The sequence below is a fragment of the Salmo salar genome, chromosome ssa18, assembly GCF_905237065.1.
Source record: "Salmo salar chromosome ssa18, Ssal_v3.1, whole genome shotgun sequence".
Lineage (NCBI taxonomy): Eukaryota > Metazoa > Chordata > Actinopteri > Salmoniformes > Salmonidae > Salmo > Salmo salar.
This window is the reverse complement of record NC_059459.1, coordinates 21466510-21489722: the sequence shown is the minus strand read 5'-3', so window position 1 is coordinate 21489722 and position 23213 is coordinate 21466510. Positions and strand designations below refer to the sequence as shown.

Below are 23213 nucleotides of genomic sequence, written 5' to 3'. Positions count from 1 at the left end.
AACCGATGGCGGGCACAACACAATTACCTCAGATGATGTAAAATAGAGTCTAAGCTACAACATATGTGAAAATAATAAAAAATCTGAGTTTATGAATGTTTGATCATTTACGTTAACCTGTTTAGGATAGGGGGCAGTATTTTCACGGCTGGATAAAAAAACGTACCCGATTTAATCTGGTTATTACTCCTGCCCAGAAACTAGAATATGCATATAATTATTTGATTTGGATAGAAAACACCCTAAAGTTTCTAAAACGGTTTGAATGGTGTCTGTGAGTATAACAGAACTCATATGGCAGGCCAAAACCTGAGAAGATTCTATATGGGAAGTGCCCTGTCTGACCATTTCTTGGCCTTCTTTAGCCTCTTTATCAAAAATAGAGGATCTCTGCTGTAACGTGACATTTTCTAAGGCTCCCATAGGCTCTCAGAAGGCGCCAGAACGGGGAATGATGACTCTGCAGTCCCTGGGCGAAAAACAGTAGGGGTTTTGGAAAGTGGTCGTTCTGAGAACAATGACACTGGCGGGCGCGTGCATGTGAAGACTCCATTTTCTATTTTCAGTGTTTGAACGAAAACAAGGTCTCCCGGTTGGAATATTATCGCTATTTTACGAGAAAAATCACATAAAAATTTATTTTAAACAGCGTTTGACATGCTTCGAAGTATGGTAATAGAATATTTTTTGTCACGATACGCGCCGTTTTTTTGTGAACGTTTATCGTGAGTAATTTAGTCAATTCACCAGAAGTTTCGGTGGGTATGCTAGTTCTGAACGTCACGTGCTAATGTAAAAAGCTGTTTAAAAAAAAAAATATGAACTTGATTGAACAAAACATGCATGTATTGTATAACATAATGTCCTAGGAGTGTCATCTGATGAAGATCATCAAAGGCTAGTGCTGCATTTAGCTGTGGTTTTGGTTTTTGTGACATTATATGCTAGCTTGAAAAATGGGTGTGTGATTATTTCTGGCTGGGTACTCTCCTGACATAATCTAATGTTTTGCTTTCGTTGTAAAGCCTTTTTGAAATCGGACAATGTGGTTAGATAAAGGAGAGTCTTGTCTTTAAAATGGTGTAAAATAGTTGGGATTTTTGAGGTGTTTGTAATTCGCGCCACGCTCTATCATTGGATATTGGCGAGGCGTTCCGCTAGCGGAACATCTAGATGTAGGTTAAAAAATATATATATTTAAAAACATTTTTTTCAAGAAATTATAAAACAGTTTGACAACCCTGTATGTAAACTTTACAATGTTATCAAACTGAACCATACATTTTTTTCCATTGATAAAGATATGGATGTCTGATGGTAGGGTGGGGTATTACAAATGGGTAAACTTTTAGAACCTCTATCTCCTAAATGTTTTGGCAGTTATGCCCAAAATGTCCCTTTCTGACCACGTCGACCATGTATGGAAAATGTATTTCAAATCAAAAGGGGTGCGGTCAAAAAGTGATTGAAATCAGATGGAACGACTCACACACAAACATACACAAGCACATAAGCGCACGCATACTCGCAAGCACACATACACTCACAATGTGTTAACCCTTTTCTGACCCCCCTCCTACAGTGGTATTGGTGGTGGTAGTAACAGCAATGAAGGGTTAATGAACTCTCAGCCAAAATCAATTAGTCAAAACCAGGTCAGAGAGAACGAGGGAGAGTAGAGAACTGAGCTCCCGCTACCAGAATACACACAATGTAGAGTACACACTGCATGGGACAACAGAGAGGGGCTGAACACCCACACACACGCACCCACACACACCCTCCCCCACCCCTTTACCCAAACACACTTGCACTCTGTAACAGTCCAAAAGATATTTGAGTCTAATTTAGGCTCAGTGCTGTTCTAAACCCAAACACAGTACTAACAGATTGTGTACATCTAGGGCTAGTAGTCTGAAGGACTAAGTCTAAGCCATTTTACGGCTAGGGGGTCACAGACAAAATGCCCTACTACAGGACTTAACCCGCATTTCTAAGAAGTCTGCCTTCAATTAGAAATCATTCCACAGACAACACAACCTTCTAGGAACACACACAAACACCACTTCAGTGGGAGAGAATGGAAAAGCATTGATTGCCACTGTAATGTTAGAAAATTGCCTCTAGGCCTCACATATCAATGACAAAGACAGAATGATTAGGAAGTTTGTTTTAAATGACTCCATTCACCAAACCCATTGTAAATCCACCACTGTGTCAGCCTAGAAGAAGACGTTCTGCATACTGTGGCTAACTGATGTTAACGTGCCTGTTTTGTGAGGGCTATAAAGATAGAAAGAGAGAGAGAGAGAGAGAGAGAGAGAGAGAGAGAGAGAGAGAGAGAGAGAGAGAGAGAGAGAGAGAGAGAGAGAGAAAGAGGGGGAAGGAGGAAGACGCCACAGCAGCAGGTGGACTCCAGATGTTGTCTCTCTGGGGGAAGGTGTCTGAGATCTGGAACTCTCTCCACCTCTCTCTCCTTTCCTCCTCTGTATGTGACATTAGCCATCTGTCTGGTTACTGAGACAGAGAGAGAGAGAAAGAGAAAAAGAGATAGAGGACAGAAAGAGAGAGACAGAACGAGAGAAGCACCCTTGTACTGCCCTCCCGTACACTGCCTACAAAGAAACACATCTAAAACACACACATTATGTGCACATTAGCCAGCACACACACAGCTGGGGCCTGTTCAGGCACACACACAGACACGCGCACGCACACGCACACACACACACACACACACACACACACACACACACACACACACACACACACACACACACACACACACACACACACACACAGCTGGGGTTGGGTTCTGTTCCAGCTGAAGGCAGAAAACCCTCTGGGGAGATGTCAGCTCACAACACCATGGATGGAGTTACAGCAGAACACACAATTTACACACTTACACAGACACAGCTGGAAAAAGTAAATGAGGTGTAGCAGTGCTTGTTTATTAGTGCTGATGTTGTCTCGCCAGAGCCATGATGAAAGAGACTGACTCCTAGCGCATGAGCTAACGTAGACATGTGCCGCTGGTGTGTGTGTGGAATTGAATCAAGTGGTGTGAAGTACTTAAGTAAAAATACTTTAAAGTACTACTTAAGTCGTTTTTTGGAGCATCTGTACTTTATTATTTATATTTTTGACTACTTTTACTTTACTACATTCCTAAAGAAAATAATGTACTTTTTACTTAATACATTACCCCTCACTAAACACAAATGCATCGTTTGTAAATAATGTCTGAGTGTGGGAGTGTGCACCTGGCTTTCCATACATTTTAAAAACAAGAACATGGTTCCATCTGCTTTGCTTAATAGAAGGAATTTGAAATTATTCATACTTTTACTTTTACTTTTTACTTTTGGTACTTAAGTATATTTTAGCAGTTACATTTACTTTTCATTCTTAAGTATATTTAGAACCAAATACTTTTACACTTTTACTCAAGTAGTATTTTACTTGGTGGCTTTCACTTTTACAGGGAGTAACTTTCTATTAAGGTATCTATACTTTTGGGTAGTTTTTCCACCACTGATTGAATCACACGTGAAATCCCTCTCTTAAGGTTTAGAAGTTGGATAAGACTTGACAGCGAGACATTCTAACGTCACAAAGCTATCACATCTAGGCACTTTGTCAGATCGCATAACTACTTTTGTCAGATAGATACCTCAAGGTATAAATGCAACATAATAGACCAAATAGAATAGGAGAGAATAGGTACAGAGAGAGTAGGGACACATGTTGAGTGGGAGAGCAGGACTCCTAACCTTGAAGGGCTGTTCCCTTACAGCTACTACTGTACAGCCACACAGACAATGAGATTCCCCTTCCAAGATGGCCTCCCTCTGGTAAAACACAGCCAGCCAGTTTAGCGAGAATTTCTCTCCTGCAAAGCTTCTATATTTCCATATATTCTCATCTGGAGAAAATAAGGTTAGTGCAGCCACTTTCGCTCAGTAATTTAATACCCATGAAGTTTTCATTTTCTCTAGATGAATTATTAAATGTGACCTGCTGCTTGGCAGAGAGGTAGAGAGTAAAAGAGAGGTAGAAGAGAGGGCGTGTGAAAGAGAGGTAGGAGGGATGAGGTCAGATACGGCTTCCAATTTATTGTTCCCATTCTTTCATTTCATTCCCCTTTAATTTTCGTACTCCAACTCTTTCTCTCTCCCCCTCAGTCTCTCTCTCTAGCTCACGCACACCGTCTGTCCCCAGCCGTCCTCTCAGATAGCAAACCATACTGTATAATTCCGATAGATCATCTTCGTCAAAAAGTTATTTGAAATTACTATGGAATAAATTATGATATTACAAAATAGCTCAATTAAAAGGTTGACCATCAGATTATAATGTTAAATGCTATGTCTAGTTACAGCCTTTTCTATTGCATGTAGAATTTGGATATGAGGGATTATAATCTCTTCATTCATTTCTATGGGATTACACAACCATGGGGTGTGTACCGTATTCTCCCCTCCCCATTTCCTCCTGTCCTCACCCTTTAAAGGGACAATCTGCAGTTGCTACATACATTTTGGGACTTATAAATTAATGATATGTACCCATTGATTCTTGAAGGATATGACTTAGAAATGTCTTAGTTCAACTGTCGTGCCCCATCAGAGCCAAAATATAAGATTGTTATACTTGAATGTTCGTTCACAAAGTAAATATAGATAAACACTATGTAGCCTCAAAACATGGTTACAACTATTATTTTGATACCATGGATGGTCAGTCCTCGCATCCATAGCTCTTTCTATGAATTTGAGTGGTCACATTTCTCCAGCCCCGTTCCTCAGCTTTTTACCCAAACAATGGTGGGGAGGGCGCTTTTAGATAGTTCCAACTACTGACTGCCACATTAACAGATGGCATAATGGGAATATCCGCTCATCTAATCTCTCTCTCTCTCTCTCTCTCTCTCTCTCTCTCTCTCTCTCTCTCTCTCTCTCTCTCTCTCTCTCTCTCCACAACTCAAAACCACAACCACAGTCATGAATGAATGTGCAGAGCTGAGTACGGAGAAGCAGTATAGAAACATTTTTCTCTCGTCCTGATGTTTCTTGTGTTGTATTCATGTTCCTTATTTTTGCAGACAAATCGAAACAGAGGGTGAGCGATAGAGAATGTTTGCACTTTGCAGATGCAACCGTAGTGCAAGGCAGAGCCACAGTATGTAGATAGAGAGATTGTCTTTATATTACCAATTTACCATTAGTGATGAGGACAATTTTCAAAAAAACATCTGCTTGGGAGTACTCTACTTTCCTCCTACTTTCTCACCCTTTTGACCTTTCAATTACCCATTTTTTCTCCTCATATACACGCATTTACTCAATAATATATGTCTGTCTCAAGAATGCAAGCAGCTCTACTGTTTGAAGGACAATCGTCCCTGATGGATAAGTCTTTCACATTACAAGGAAGGTGAATTGCGGGACTGCTGTACTTGTAGGTTACAAAAAGTCACAACTCGACATGACTGTCTGGAGTTATTCACAACGCGCACACAATATCTAGAACGTATTAATGTCGCCATGTACCCAAGGCCGTGCAATCGGTGCAAAGTCAGGCACTTGTCTATCATGGGAACTAAAGTTTACCCACTACACAACCTCTCCAGGGAGGACTCACTGAAAGGCATGATAAAGACCATCACTTTTGACCTCCAGCCAAGAGCTGACAGCCTCATCTCATCACCAAGGCGACCCCATCCTTAACCTGTTATGGCTAGGGGGCAGTATTTTCACGGCCGGATAAAAAACGTACCCGATTTAATCTGATTATTACTCCTGCCCAGAAACTAGAATATGCATATAATTATTGGCTTTGGATAGAAAACACCCTAAAGTTTCTAAAACTGTTTGAATGGTGTCTGTGAGTATAACAGAACTCATATGGCAGGCAAAAACCTGAGAAGTTTCCAAACAGGAAGTACCCTCTCTGACCATTCCTTGAGCTTCTTGGCTCTGTTTAAAGAAAATTTAGGATCTTTGCTGTAACGTGACACTTCCTACGGCTCCCATAGGCTCTCAGAACCCGGGAAAAAGCTGAATGATGTAATTCCAGCCGCTGGCTGAAAAACTTTAGCGCGTTTGGATAGTGGCCGGTCAGAGTACTATGAGACTCAGGCGCGTGCACGAGGGGATCCCATGCTTTTACTTTCTCTCTCTTTGAACGTAAACACGCTTTCCCGGTCGGAATATTATCGCTTTTTTACGAGAAAAATGGCATAAAAATTTATTTTAAACAGCGGTTGACATGCTTCGAAGTACGGTAATGGAATATTTAGAATATTTTTGTCACGAAACGCGTCGGGCGCGTAACCCTTATTTACCCTTTCGGATAGTGTCTTGAACGCACGAACAAAACGCCGCTGTTTGGATATAACTATGGATTATTTGGGACCAAACCAACATTTGTTATTGAAGTAGAAGTCCTGGGAGTGCATTCTGACGAAGAACAGCAAAGGTAATAACATTTTTCTTATAGTAAATCTGACTTTGGTGAGTGCTAAACTTGGTGGGTGTCTAAATAGCTAGCCGTGATGGCTGGGCTATCTACTGAGAATATTGCAAAATGTGCTTTCACCGAAAAGCTATTTTAAAATCGGACATAGCGAGTGCATAGAGGAGTTCTGTATCTATAATTCTTAAAATAATTGTTATGTTTTTTGTGAACGTTTATCGTGAGTAATTTAGTAAATTCACCGGAAGTTTGCGGGGGGTATGCTAGTTCTGAACGTCACATGCTAATGTAAAAAGCTGTTTTTTGATATAAATATGAACTTGATTGAACAAAACATGCATGTATTGTATAACATAATGTCCTAGGGGTGTCATCTGATGAAGATCATCAAAGGTTAGTGCTGCATTTAGCTGTGGTTTGGATTTATGTGACATTATATGCTAGCTTGAAAAATGGGTGTCTGATTATTTCTGGCTGGGTACTCTGCTGACATAATCTAATGTTTTGCTTTCGTTGTAAAGCCTTTTTGAAATCGGACAGTGTGGTTAGATAAAGGAGAGTCTTGTCTTTAAAATGGTGTAAAATAGTCATATGTTTGAAAAATTGAAGTTTTTGTATTTTTGAGGAATTTGTAATTCGCGCCACGCCCGTCATTGGCTATTGGAGCAGGTGTTCCGCTAGCGGAACGTCTAGATGTAAGAGGTTAACTGATGGCTCACTACGCCATCACAAAGCCCCTCCTCCATCACCATGCAGTATACAGTATCTAGCCTAATGCACACTGACTCAATGCATCTTAATCCTTCACTGGAACCACTGTGTGTGGATCTAAATACTGAACTCATTTCAAAATATAATCTACCATCTAGAGAATCAGCTGCACCACAGATCATAATTCCCACCACACTATGGAAGAGCGTCTGTGTGGAATCTGAGTGGAAGCACTCCCAGGGAGGAACTAAGGAAGAGGAGGTGCCACTCAGCCATATATGGGCATGATAAAGATGGGTGATGTCTGGAATGACCATATATGGACCTTTACACGATGGGACTTCCCATAGCACCAAATATTGGCAGCTTAATCATTTAAGGGCATTATTAATGGGGAGGAAAAGTCTTGGTTCACTAAGGGTGTTACTAATGAACTGATTGAGCCTATTGGCATATCACATCTAATTATTTATGTAGGCTTACTAATTATGGATTATGAAGACGGTTGAGCAGAATATCTCAAAAGGTTGAGATATTCCCTATATCATGTTGTCAAATGTCAGAAATCATACTCAGATAGACATACTCCATGCAACCAAAATAACTGTTGAACCTGATGATTTCTACAATGCAAAATTATATATGTCTCCCGACCCCTCCTGTCTCAGCCTCCAGTATTTATGCTGCAGTAGTTTATGTGTCGGGGGGCTAGTGTCAGTCTGTTATATCTGGAGTATTTCTCCAGTGTCCTGTGTGAATTTAAGTATGCTCTCTCTAATTCTCTCTTTCTTTCTCTCTCTCGGGGGACCTGAGCCCTAGGACCATGACTCAGGACTACCTGGCATGATGACTCCTTGCTGTCCCCAGTCCACCTGGCCGTGCTGCTGCTCCAGTTTCAACTGTTCTGCCTGCGGCTATGGAACCCTGACCTGTTCACCGAACGTGCTACCTGTCCCAGACCTGCTGTTTTCAACTCTCTAGAGACAGCAGGAGCGGTAGAGATACTCTCAATGATCGGCTATGAAAAGCCAACTGTCATTTACTCCTGAGGTGCTGACCTGTTGCACCCTCGACAACTACTGTGATTATTATTATCTGACCATGCTGGTCATTTATGAGCATTTGAACATAGCCATCTTGGCCATGTTCTGTTATAATCTCCACTTGGCACAGCCAGAAGAGGACTGGCCACCCCTCATAGCCTGGTTCCTCTCTAGGTTTCTTCCTAGGTTTTAGCCTTTCTAGGGAGTTTTTCCTAGCCACCGTGCTGCATTGCTTGCTGTTTGGGGTTTTAGGCTGGGTTTCTGTACAGCACTTTGAGATATCAGCTGATGTAAGAAGGGCTATGTAAATACATTTGATTTGATATAATCTCCCACTCTCATAAAGGACACACGGCAGTACTGCTCCTTGGTCATATTTCCCGAGGTGACTAAAACCTCATAATTATTTACATTTTAGTCATTTAGCAGACACTCTTATCTAAAGCAACTTACAGTAGTGACTGCATTCATTTTCCTACTTTTTTCATACTGGTCCCCCACGGGATTTGAACCCACAACCCTGACATTGCAAGTGCCATGCTCTACCAACTAAGCTACAGCATTAGCTCAAGCACCCTTTTTTCAAGAAAGTGCCATTAAATGCAAATGTCCCCACTCCAGTGAAACCTTTCCTCCGCTCCCTAAACGAGAAGGCAATCTTTCTGTGATTACGACCAAAACCCCCGTTGCCTAGCAACACACAATTAAGGAATATGCTTTCAAGAGGCTTTGCAGGCCGTCCATTAACAGATGAAATTACCAAAGCAACAAATGTCAGCCTCATGCACATTAATTTGTTGTGCTGAGCGTGTTTAACTTGAGCTAGTGTCATGGCTGCAGATTTTTACAGCAGAGAAAGCTAGCTAAACAGAAGGGGTCCTTTTGACATAAACAGAAGAAGCACCATACTTTTTCCTGAGACTAGACAGCTTTCATAAATCCATTTGTTCTCAATCTACAGTGGAGCTGTCAGAGCCCATGGCTCCAGAACTGGGGGAATCCATGGATGCCAGCCTAGTCCAGAGAGAACTGAGTGAATCTGTGGATTAGCAGTGTTGTAAAAGGAGGATCTACAGGATTAAACCCTCTCGCTTCTCATTACAGTCACTCAGAGAAAAGACACAATTGTTGATCGGCCATCTACACATTCAGTTGATTTCAGCAGCACAGCTAGGATGCCAACCAACCGGTAGAAATAAAGCAGGCACAGCTCACAGCAGCTATCTCTTCATATGCATTTTTAATCAAACAACTTTGATGACGAATCACACGTGTTGAAATCATAGCCTGTGCTGGTCATTTCTCACATCTTCCACATTTCTGTATCACCAACATTATTAGAGAGATACATTTAACAATGTAGTTCATTTGAACATTTTCCACATAATTCCTTTTCATTCCCTACAATGGTCACTGCTGCACCTGAACAGATCAAAGTGTATGCAACACAACACCCAACCTACTGCTACAGGCTACTCCAATGTATCTCATTACCATGATGCAACAAGACCGTCATGTTTACTACAGTAGGGGCCGGGGGGAGAGGTGGTGCATGGCCATTACGGGTCTCCTCTACATTGCAGAGAGATTTTTGCTGAAATAAAACTATAAGCAGGATGATGCTGTAAGCTGCGACCACTAATACACAACCCACCAGACCACCAACCCACCAGCCCACCAGGCCTGTAGATTATGGCAGATTTAACAAGTTTGCCCTTGCACTGTGTGGACAAGCTCCAAATGCCTTCGGATGAGGTGAAGGGCAGGGAATACAGCTCCTAAGCAAAAACTCACTCACACACACAGACAGACAGACACACACCACACTCACACTTGCACGCATAAACTCATGGCTCCAATTCTCCCACTGTCTCCCACGTTTAACATTGACCACGAAATACTGCCTACCCAGATTGGTTGGACAAAGACATCTATTGACATGGAATGTTTATGCTTTAAAAGCAGCGTTGCTGCTGACGACAGCACACACCGTACCACATCACCCAGTCCTTACCCCACTCCCACACTCCACCTGCTGACGACAGCACACACCGTACCACATCACCCAGTCCTTACCCCACTCCCACACTCCACCTGCTGACGACAGCACACACCGTACCACATCACCCAGTCCTTACCCCACTCCCACACTCCACCTGCTGACGACAGCACACACCGTACCACATCACCCAGTCCTTACCCCACTCCCACACTCCACCTGCTGACGACAGCACACACCGTACCACATCACCCAGTCCTTACCCCACTCCCACACTCCACCTGCTGACGACAGCACACACCGTACCACATCACCCAGTCCTTACCCCACTCCCACACTCCACCTGCTGACGACAGCACACACCGTACCACATCACCCAGTCCTTACCCCACTCCCACACTCCACCTGCTGACGACAGCACACACCGTACCACATCACCCAGTCCTTACCCCACTCCCACACTCCACCTGCTGACGACAGCACACACCGTACCACATCACCCAGTCCTTACCCCACTCCCACACTCCACCTGCTGACGACAGCACACACCGTACCACATCACCCAGTCCTTACCCCACTCCCACACTCCACCTGCTGACGACAGCACACACCGTACCACATCACCCAGTCCTTACCCCACTCCCACACTCCACCTGCTGACGACAGCACACACCGTACCACATCACCCAGTCCTTACCCCACTCCCACACTCCACCTGCTGACGACAGCACACACCGTACCACATCACCCAGTCCTTACCCCACTCCCACACTCCACGTGCTGACGACAGCACACACCGTACCACATCACCCAGTCCTTACCCCACTCCCACACTCCACCTGCTGACGACAGCACACACCGTACCACATCACCCAGTCTTTACCCCACTCCCACACTCCACGTGCTGACGACAGCACACACCGTACCACATCACCCAGTCCTTACCCCACTCCCACACTCCACCTTGGTCATCAAAACTATTGCGTGTGACAAATACTAGCGTGAAACAATACAGAGGACAGCAAGAGTCGTAAAGTGTGCAAAGATGGCTGACCGTTGACACGTGAGAGTCTAAAACACGACTCAGAAAGAGGAAGGTACTCTCAGAGCTTTTCAACGGGGACTCTGACATTTTAAGATCACAACAGCTGACTATAGATAACTAGGGCATGGGTTAAAGGCTGACATTGTTAAATGTTTTCATTTTAAGCCATTAAGCCAGTCATACCCCCCCAAAAATACAGAATATGGTACTAATAAAACCATTCACATAAAATATGGTAGCCTTTATATGAAACATCAAGTTGAGATGTTTATCCATTGTCAATACAATTCACATCCACGGGTTTGCAACAAGCTGAGCTGCACAAAGCCAACAGAGAGACTAAAATGATGTGAAAGCAGCAAAGAGATCAATTCATCTCAATCCACTGGAAAAGTATCTACAACACTTGAACGTTGAGTGGGAACCAGATAAATGGCCCTTTTCAGCTCTTGGTTTAAGAGCACTGCAAAACAGTATCCTGTATTCGATTCATGCCAAATAGGTGCCATAAAGTGAGCAGTGTCGGAGCCTTACATATTCAACCATTACTTGAGAAAGGGGTTATCCACATGTCAAGGTTATCCTGACAAGGAAGGGTATAAAAGAATGAATCGTATTGAAAAAACACAATACCTAATTGTTGTCTTAGCTACAGTAGAGTGAATGGTTATATAACCAAAGCCCTCATTTCAAATAGAGAAAACGCAATAACTGTAACAAGAATGCAATGAAGAATGGCTCCTTTAGTAACCAATGAATGCACTACAGCCAAGAGACTAGGGGAGCGAAGGAAGAGGAGGGAATGCAGAAGGGATAAAAGTGTGCTTTACTTGTATCTGGTGATGCCATGGTGGAGACGATGACAGGTGGGCCTGTACGGCGGCTAAGCTTCTGGTTGGCGGCCATAGCACTCTGGCTCTGCATGGTGGTACCCACGGGCATCATGGCGCCATCAGACGGGGTGCCCCCAGCCTTGCGCATCATCTGAGGGCTGAGGTGGGGGCTGTGCATGGGCGACATGGGTTGCAGGCTGCGGTCCCGCTTCATCAGCTCCATGGGCACTGTGTAGTTGGTGGAGTACGCCTTTGGGGCCTGCTGAGGCGGCGGCAGGGCAGGCATGGACACTGGCATCTGCTGTTGTTGCATGGCTTGCATTGCAGCCCCTGACATCTGCTGGTGCTGGGGCAAGGCAGCCATCATCTGCATGCCCGGATGCATAGGGACACCCGGGTGTTGGGAGTATGCAGACACGGGCCGGGACTGGACAGGGACCATGGCGCCACTGTAGGGCCCCGGGGTACGAGGTCCTGGGTAGCCCTGGGTGGTTTCTAGGAGGTGCTGAGAGGGAGCACTGTTGGGCCTCCTGGCCATGGCCTCTGCCATCGCGGGGGAGATGGTCTGCATGACACCGGGGGTCTGTGGTGGCATCAGCCGTGGATCCACGCCCATTGCCATGGCCTGTTGATGATGTTGGTGCTGCTGCTGCTGCTGCTGGAGGTACATGTCAGAGCGGTGGCTGAAACTGTTGGAGCGGCCCCGCATGGGGGCCTGTTGCTGGGACGTGGGCGTAGGCTCCAAGGGCCTCTTGACACTGATGGCTACCCGCGACAGCACCCGCGCCTGCCCTAAGTTGGGAGCCACAGAGCGCACGTCATTCTCTTCCATGACTGCCAGCATGCCGGTTGTGTCAAAGCCCTGCTGGATGAGTGAGGAGATGGTACTCTCCGAGAGACCCTCATTGCGAAGCAGAGCCAGGAACTCTGGGTCGGCGTTCCTCTTTGGGTCTGCAGGCGTCTGGGGGGCTGTGGGAGGTGGAGGGGGGAGGGCTACAGGGGCTGGTGGGGGAGGAAGAGGGGCAGGAGCAGCGAGAGGTGGGTTGGGGTTGTAGACCTGCATGTTGGGCTGTGGAGGCTGTTGTACTCCGTAGGGCGAGGTGCAATCCTGCCTCATCATCATACCTCGTTGTTGCATGCTCCCGTCCAGCCCCTGAGTGTTAGGGTCCACCACCAGGCAGGTGGCTGCGGGCTGCTGCTGCCGATGGTCCAGGGGACGGCCGTTGATGTCGGTGTAGACCGGCTGTCCAGCTAGATGGGGTGGCTCAGATGCGTACCGAGGCGAAGATGGTTGTTCCATCCCATAGTGAGCAGGAGAGCGCTGGCCATCTGGCATCATCTTGGCAGCGGCAGCTACAGCTGCAGGCTGACTGTAAACCTGGTTCATGCCATGGGCAGTTGGCGGAGGAGGGGGAGGAGGAAGAGGAGAAGCCGATGAAGGACCCGGAGGTCCGGGCCTCCCTCCCTGTCCCTGGTCCCATGGCAGCCGTCCCACTGGGTTCATCCCATAGTGGGACGGGGATCTGTTGAGCGGGTGAGGCTGTGGCTGCTGCTCCACCCGGTAGAAGCCCCGGGGATCCTCCGGTGGTCGGGGAGCCATAGCAGGGTCATGGGGATAATATTCCTGGGAGACGATGGATCCTTGGTGACTATGAGCCATGGTTGGACGGTCGTAGTGGTTTAGCTCAGGGACTGAGCCCTTTCTCATTTCCCGGGGATCAGCAGCGTAGCCCTGCTGGCTGTACAGAGAGTCCTGGTAGGAGTAGGGGTCTCGTTTCAGATCCAGGTCAGGAGGACGCACCCCAGGAGGTGGCTCGTGGTAAACTCCTCTGTAAGACAGCGAGTTGCGTCGGCCCGCAATCCTGCCTTGGTGGTCGTAAACGCTTTCTCCCCCGGCCCACTGCCCCTCATTCCCCCCCAGGGTGTCCCAACTGTGGGAGCGACCGATATTCAACTGCTTGCTGGTGACGAGCATTGGAGAGAAAAAAACAGAAGACAGCTTTACAGAGGAAAAAAAACAAGCAGGAGTAGTTGGTGTTTTCTTTCAAGTGTTCAGTTACACTTTACATCAAAAGAGTGGAAATGAAGGAGGGAGGACGGAGGAGAAAGAGATGAAGCAGTGGGGTGTATCGTTTCACCTGATATCCAGCTGTAAGGTTTTTGGCTCTCCTGAGGTCCTTGCTATCAGGTGGCTCCCCCTTGACAGGCAATCCTTGAATAATTCATCTCTGGAAATATTATTGCTGGTGGTGAGAAGGGATAGAGGACACCACACACACACACACACACACACACACACACACACACACACACACACACTGTGCAAATGTTGCAAAGGCAGCAGCAGCTACTCCACTGAACCACAATGACAGGGTCCGTGCTTGTGCTGGCCACCAACTGTGTAGGCTACCCGACGCGGTGAGAGGAGGAAAAAACTAGAAAGGAGGGAATATTAGAGGGGGTGGGATGGGAGAGGGTCGTAGGCAGGGGCTTGTAATAATCCAGTAGGGTTTTATCCTTCCCCTACTCTGGGACACTTTAGTCGCTCTGGCGATTGCTATGAGGGATTACCGTCTATATAAAGCCTGATTAATTCTACTGCCCATCGTGACGTCACGTGAACCAGATAAAACATATCTCTGATTATTCTGTCCATTTACGAGGGGGCCCATCTTCATCCACATCCGTTGCCCGGGACACTTACCTTGGACTGATCACTTGATTGGGTCGTCAATGAGTTGCAGGGCCGGCTGGGTCTCGTTCATTGAGCAAGAGGAGATTCACACCACACCGCTAGTATCCCTCAGGGAGGGGGAAGGCAGGCAGGCGGGTAATTGAAATGAATACAGATCTCACTGCTGTCTCATGTGCTGTCAGGAAACATCAAATCCACTCTGATTGGACACTAATCTGTTGCCGGCGCCGACGCTGCCAGAGTGACCACGCAACTGCTGTGAAACTCGCCCAAAATGTCACTTACGCCTCTGTAGCCTCCTGTCACACTGTCCCCGCTCACTGAGAGGACCTGATAATTGTCACGAGAGGACCGGGACTCTGAGAAACAGAAACCATGGGTGGAAATGGGAAACAGACTGGTAAAAATATTCACACTTTGAAAAGATTATTAGAACAACATATTGTCTGCCACTCACAAAAATGAAAATAATGATTAATTGCCCTTGAGAAATAAGCATGAAAGACACTGACAAAAGCAAGGCATTCCGCCTTGAGCGAGAAATGCACCCACGGATTGTCCTCAAAGCACAATTTACATGTACAATTGTGGAACTAAAGCCATTTTTTTCCAACCACATTCTATCTACCTGCTGTTACCACAGCACTCCACCCAAAGCCTTGCTGATCCACTTTACAGAGCAAAGCTCTGAAACTGGATTTTGCCCCCTGTCAGAGAGACCTGGGGAGAGGTAAAAGGGGGGAGAAAGCACTTTTTGTCACCACACATGCAATCCCTAAGCAATCCCTCAAACCCTCTGTGAGTCCGTCCTATCCTCCCAGTCCCTTGTGATTCCTTGTCCTTAGGCTTACTGTACCTACCTGCCTGGCCAGCAGACACTTGATATCCCTGTTGGAGAGCTTCCCTGTTAACTGTTGTGGCAGAAAGGACGCCTTCATTTTCATTAACCCTGTCCTGGGATCAGTGCCGGGGCCTCATGTTTTCTGTTGTTATGACAGCTAGGGGATCCTCTCAAATAACCCACCACGTTGACAAATTATACTAGAGTTTACCCTACATTTGCTTTTTATACAATCGTGAAGACCCAGATTGGACACTGGACTGCAGTGGTGGATCATGAATCCGTTCGTTAATCAGTGTTGCGTAATTAGGGAGATAAGAGATTGCACTGGACAGGAAGTAAGTGTAAAAGCTGAAGCGCCCACTGCTATTGCATTATGGGTTGAAAGGAAAAAGTGGATTATTGTTGACAGTGGAATTGACTTCAGACCAACTTAGTTTGTGTTTTTTTTTTAAATTTTATACTAGTTCCAGGAAACTATAGTTGACAGAAGGAAATAAGGCAAGTGAGATGGGGAGAGAGGGAAATGGATGGATGAGAGAGCGAGAGACGGAAGGCAGCTTGGGGGCACTGATATTAAAATGAGAGCGAGTTTCTCAATTCGGTTTCATGCTTGAAAGATTATCACGGTGAAAAGTAAACTAATTAAGTCTTTAGGGACTTTGGGGAAACCAAAAGGCCTGCACATATGTAGAAGCACGCAGTTATCTATAATAAAGCAACCCTACGTAGCATATGCCTTGTGGGAATAGGGTTAAGTTAACTTTGCAAAACATTAATATCGGTCACTGGAAACCATTGCATTGCCCTGCCACCAACAAACCCAGTGTGTACGTACAACCTGTGTTTCAACACCATCAGAGAAAACCATAAAAGTCCCCTCTTACTGATTTCCTTCTGTGATCTGGTTCCCAAGAGAGAGAGTGCTAGGCTAGACCACACATCTTTATCAAATAGATCTAGATAGAGAATGTGTTCTGGGTGTGTAGATCTAACCATAGAGGAGCAACGAGGCAAAGACACTGTCGACAAACCAAGGATGAAGTATCCCTATTCCCTATACACCTGAGTATATACATGACATTAAAGGCATAGTTCACCCACATGACTAAATCACATGTTGGTGTCCTTACCCTGTAAGCAGTCTATGGGACAAGGTATGACCACAATACATGCTTTGGTTTTGTTTTCCCTTGCACTTTTTCAAATGCTAACGTTGAATTGGATTTGTGCCCCAAATGCTAAAAAGTTAGCATTTGAAACAGTGGCCAGTTAAACAAAACCAAAGCATGGATTGCTGTCAGACCTTGTCCATAGACTGCTTATAGGGTAAGGTAACCAATAAGTAATGTTGTAATTTGGGTGAACTATCCTTTCAAAGCTGAGATCCACAGTGCCACTGGTCGCATTTGTTTTTGTTTTGTTTTTGAAACAGGGCAGACTCTGCTGTTTTAGCGCACTTGCAATGACGTGGCAGTTTCACCGCCTCAGATTCCAACTTTAAAACGCAGTGTGACATTTAAATGCACAGACTTGTGGAGGTACGTACACTATTATGTGAGAGAAGACACAAAAGTGAGCCACTTGTACAAACCCAGTATTATCCGCTACAAGTGGAAGGTAAAACAAAAGAAATGAATACCAAGCAGAAATACCTCAGTCACGACATACAGTACGTGGAGGTAGCACAATATTTCTTGGTACACCTTGGTATTGTAACTGCTACTCTCATTGTTCTGCCACATGAACAGTACAGGGGTTCCTATTCAACAGGCTGTCATTGGTGGCTGCATGTTTCACATCTGTGAAAGACACCATTAATCAGAGTATCTAATCTCTCCAAGGCCACCCACACGGATGCCTATGTTTAATAAGCCCCCTACATCTCATTGTCACTCATACCCCAGCACCCTGCCTCGATATGAATAATGCATCTTAGTCAGACAGGCGGGGGGAGGGTATGTATGCCACGTGTGTGTGTGTGCGTGTGTAAACTCACATGTGATGAGCTCATTTGTACTCAGTGCACAGCAAGCGTGCATGACCCTGGATCTGTTCTGAGCCTTTGACCCTGTTCAAGGCAGCTCCTCTCCGTGTCTTCTGACATGTTACAGTGACAGCGCTTCGGCAGGGTCCCATTACGCTAAGACACGCCACCGCTGTAACCAGCCTTGTTCAGACATGAACACTGACTCTACCAGACATAAAAAACAAACTGCCTCAATATTCATCCACAGCGGTTTACTCGTTGCATGATTAGAATATTTAACACACATGAGTTAGGGCAGTAGGCACACTGTAGGTGAGAGATAGAATAGGGATTTATTTTTTATATTTTTATTTCACCTTTATTTAACCAGGTAGGCTAGTTGAGAACAAGTTCTCATTTACAACTGCGACCTGGCCAAGATAAAGCAAAGCAGTGCGACACAAACAACAACACAGAGTTACACATGGAATAAACAATAAACATTAAATTACATTGGACCAATGTTGTTTAGAATTGTCACGGCTTGACCTCAATGCATATTGTAAGTTGCTATGTGACTCCAATAGCAATACTATGACTACTTTGTTTAGTGCTGTGGCGGTCATGACATTTTGTCAAACGGTCATGACATGTGGTCAGACGGTGATGACATGTGGTCAGACGGTGATGACATATTGTCAGACGGTCATGACATGTTGTCAGACGGTCATGACATGTTGTCAGACGGTCATGACATGTTGTCAGACGGTCATGACATGTTGTCAGACGGTCATGACATTTTGTCAGACGGTCATGACATGTTGTCAGACGGTCATTGTCATGCAAAAGACTGTCGATCTCGCGGTAATTGACCGCAAATTAACAAACAAGATGCTGATACGCACCTTCGGAACATTTATATTTTAACAAGTCAAATAAATACATGTAATATACACCGTCCCAATAAATCCATGATTTATTTTAGGTAGGTATAAAGAAACATGATATGAAGAAAATGTATTTCAGATGAACAGAATATGAGTTGGCCTATTGTATGTTATCTGGCTATGCTCAATGCCATAGGCTGTAGGCTTGTTCATTTAGCAGACAAGACATGCTTATAAGTCCCGTGCCATTATTTTATATTACATGATTTTATAGTAAGAAGAATATAATTTCACTTAGCCGAATAAAATAGAAAGGGTATTTTTCCCATTTTGGAGTAAGTGCGCATACGAAGGCTAGGTTGAACATAAAAGTGATCCTTTGAAACAGGTCCTATAGGCTACACTAGACTTAGAGTTATTTGGCAACTTTAGTTGTTAATGATACAAACCTTAGAATGTCTTAGAAATCTAAATATATATGAGCTGCATGATAGGCTATTGATGATTTGAGTCACTTGAGCTATGTTCCTTGCCTCAGGCTGCACACATTGTTTCTCTAATCAAGTGATCATATTATCACCCATCAGACTATTCTCAATGTCATATTATCTTTACTAATACGTTACATTTGTTTCGATTTAGAATGGCCCATTATCAAATGGTTAGGAACAGGGGCAGGGGGAAAAATACATGTCATCTGCCTATACACTGGAATGTCGAATGGAGGCAGCTTTCCTGCCTGTTTGTTGGGGTAGGCTACTCCGGTTACTTCACTCCACACATCAACCACTGTTTGAGGAGCATGCAGCCTCTCACTGCTCGACAGGGGACATTCCATCCAAACTCATTTTGCCAAGGGCTCCCCAAAAGGGAAGGGGTCTGAATACTTTCCGAATGCACTGTATACAGTATAAGCCTATGTATGGATCTGTATCAGCTCTAGTATGTGTATGGGTGTTTAGAACGAATCATCATCTCAGAAAGTGCTGTCCATTTCCTTGTTAGGCTTTGAAACGACATCCACAATGACCATGTTTTCCACTCAGTTTCAACCTGTTGTTGAACATATTTCTTCAAATTGATCAATCACAGTGAGGTGAGTTTTAAAAACACTACTGTTTTGATGATAAGTGTTTGATGGACAATAGAGCCTTGAGTACCAGGCCACTAGCGAGTTGGGTACTACCAAAGCATGTCCTGAATGCATATAAGGAGATTACCATGACACAACAGTCACGTGGATTTTTAGTGTGTGTAATTTTACTGCAGTCATGACTCATGACTGACCGGTAGGGCAGTAACATGCTGACCACACCACTCGCGTTACAGGCACGAGCGTTGCAAAACAAACTGCCCACGAGCATCTGCGTAGCCAGGCGCTAAAATAGAACTTGGTTCTATTTGTGACGCTTCACACGCTGCAAGTCCCACCTCTGCCATCTCCTCATTGGTTTTTAGGAGCATATACCCACGTGGGTGATTAAAAGATTAACTGAGGTCCACACTCCAGTCCAGTTGGTGGTGGTAATGCACCTTAAAGTTGGTTGCCAACCGCCATATAAAGTCAGAAGATAAAGACTGAGGGAGATATTACTGAAAACTAACTAGGTTTCCCCTTATCTGTGGATTAAATGTCGGAGTACGGAACACACAATTTTGTGTGACTCAAAATGGGTCAAAAGTCTACAAAGATCCGGGAAAAAAGGACCTTGTGCATTTCAGGTAAAATAACAACCCAATGTTTGTATCCCAGGACAAATTAGCCAGTAACAGCGAGCTAGCTAGCCAAATGGCCATGAATGTTTCACGTGTTTCGACCTGTCCCTAAATGAATATGGTTGGTTTAGATTTTGTTTTGATATTTCAATCTGCGTGTCCTGATAGCGTCTGGTGTGGACGGACAAAATCAACATGCACTCGATGGTGCATGCGCATGCCCGGTCTACTCAGCATGTAATACCGTCACCGCAACAGTCCTACTTTTGACTGAATCCAATGGATATTGATCAGATTATAACAGAGAATGTAGATACTCTCACTAATTTCGGTTAGTCTTAGCTACAGTAATATCATATTAGTTACTATGTTATTAATGTTTCAACAACATGTCTCCAAGATTCCTACAGTGCTCAGAGGGGGGCAGCTTATGTTGCAGAAACGGAAGAGAAACAGAAACTCTAAACCTGATGGTAATGATTTGCTCTGTGTCAGACTTGTTACATGGGGAGCATCTCAATGGCATTTTCTTGACTCCTTGCTTCCTCTTCCTCGACCGCTTCTCAAAAGCTCACGTGTCTTTCTGTCGTACTACTCAGCGCACAGACACCCTTGCACACTTAATGTTTTTTTTATTTTGTGAATCAGCTAATGATTGTTGAAACAGGGTTCAAGTTCAATGTCTAATTTCACAGATAAATGCTTATTATATTGAAAGGTCAAACAACACTGCCATTAATACAAAGAATGAAAAGTGTTTGTCACACGATTTTGGAGAAGTAAAATGTTATTAGAATGTATTCAAATTAGAGGTCAACCGATTATGATTTTTTTCGATACCGATACCGATTATTGGAGGACCAAAAAAAGCCGATACCAATTAATTGGTCAATTTTTTAATTTTTATTTGTAATAATGACAATTACAACAATACTGAATGAACACTTATTTTTACTTAATATAATACATCAATAAAATCAATTTAGCCTCAAATAAATAATGAAACATGTTCAATCTGGTTTAAATAGTGCAATGTGTGCCATGTAAGAAAGCTAACGTTTAAGTGCCTTGCTCTGAACATGAGAACATATGAAAGCTGGTGGTTCCTTTTAACATGAGTCTTCAATATTCCCAGGTAAGATTTGTATTTCATATACCTTTGACTATTGGATGTTCTTATAGGCACTTTAGTATTGCCAGTGTAACAGTACAGCTTCCGTCCCTCTCCTCGCTCCTACCTGGGCTCGAACCAGGAACACATTGACAACAGCCACCCTCGAAGCAGTGTGACCCATGCAGAGCAAGGGGAACAACTACTCCAAGTCTCAGAGCGAGTGAAACGCTATTAGCGCGCACCCCGCTAACTAGCTAGCCATTTCACATCGGTTACACCAGCCTAATCTTGGGAGTTGATAGGCTTGAAGTCATAAACAGCGCAATGCTTGAAGCATTGCGAAGAGCTGCTGGCAAAACGCATGAAAGTGCTGTTTGAATGAATGCTTACGAGCCTGCTGGTGCCTACCACCGCTCAGTCAGACTGCTCTATCAAATCATAGACTTAATTATAATATAATAAACACACAGAAATATGAGCCTTAGGTCATTAATATGGTCGAATCCGGAAACTATCATCTCAAAAACAAAACGTTTTTTCTTTCAGTGAAATACGGAACCGTTCCGTATTTTATCTAACGGGTGGCATCCCTAAGTCTAAATATTCCTGTTACATTGCACATCCTTCAATGTTATGTCATAATTACATAAAATTCTGGCAAATTAGTTCGCAACAAGCCAGGCAGCCCAAACTGTTGCATATACCCTGACTCTGCGTGCAATGAACGCAAGAGAAGTGACACAATTTCACCTGGTTAATATTGCCTGCTAACCTGGATTTCTTTTAGCTAAATATGCAGGTTTAAAAATATATACTTGTGTATTGATTTTAAGAAAGACATTGATGTTTATGGTTAGATACACGTTGGAGCAATGACAGTCCTTTTTCGCGAATGCACACCGATTATATGCAACGCAGGACAGGCTAGATAAACTAGTAATATCATCAACCATGTGTAGTTAACTAGTGATTAAGATAAGTTTAATGCTAGCTAGCAACTTACCTTGGCTTCTTACTGCATTTGCGTAACAGGCAGGCTCCTCGTGAAGTGCAATGTAAAGCAGGTGGTTAGAGCGTTGGACTAGTTAACCGTAAGGTTGTAAGATTGAATCCCTGAGCTGACAAGGTAAAAATCTGTCGTTCTGCCCCTGAACAAGGCAGTTAACCCACCGTTCCTAGGCAGTCATTGAAAATAAGAATGTGTTCTTAACTGACTTGCCTAGTTAAATGAAGGTGTTAAAAAAAAAAACTAAAGAAGACCATTTCAGTATTTTCTTAACTTAAAATCCTCACCAAGACACACAGACAGTCCAGACAGAGTAGTATAGGCTATTTTAAAAAATGTAAGAGAATGAATGCAAATGTGTGCTGCTAATGAACAATACCTATGCCCAATTGATTACCTTCGAACTGCCGGATCTGAATAAAAGGGTTGGATGGATGGCTTCGCTAGTCCAGTAATTGAATTGCAAGTCATTCATATGTTAATAATCCAAAACTTCTGCTTAAAAAGATCTTGCACTGCTACACTCAGCATTCATAATTCTTAGAGGAGGCTACACCTACAGATGGGAACGACAGACCTCAAATACGTCCTTCTGGAAGTGGACAGAATATGATGCTCTCGAATGCCGAGGTCGCCTAACCCTCACTGATGGGGTTATCTCCAAGTTATCTGGAGAACACAACCATATCCCGGGCAATGCTCGGATTCAGATCCAAAAGGTGATAATGAATGGCCTGAAGGAGAGACCCAGGAAGAAACCGACCAAGTTATGGACCGTTGTACACACGGCTTTCCTGTGTCTATTTGGGGAGAAAATACATTCTTTTAAACGAAAACACCTTGTAGAAACTAGATAAAAGGTCAGATATACACT

General features: G+C 44.2%; 1 protein-coding gene across 8 annotated transcripts in view; it reads right to left on the bottom strand.

Annotated features, from left to right (window-relative positions):
* Nucleotides 1–23213, bottom strand: part of LOC106577038 (C-terminal-binding protein 2) — a 101546-nt gene that overhangs the window by 39612 nt on the left and 38721 nt on the right. For 2 of the 8 annotated variants that reach the window (XR_006760340.1, XR_001322057.2), the window contains exon 1: nucleotides 12109–15933. The exons of 1 other annotated variant lie outside the window; for it this stretch is intronic. Coding sequence is in view for 5 of the 7 variants with exons in the window: in XM_045700857.1 (XP_045556813.1) it covers nucleotides 12109–14086 (1978 nt within the window). In the remaining 2 variants the exon portion in view is untranslated. Of the gene's footprint in view, nucleotides 1–12108; nucleotides 15944–23213 lie in introns of those variants that run through there. 5 more of the 8 variants (XM_045700860.1, XM_045700857.1, XM_014154713.2 and 2 more) reach the window with 5 other exon arrangements.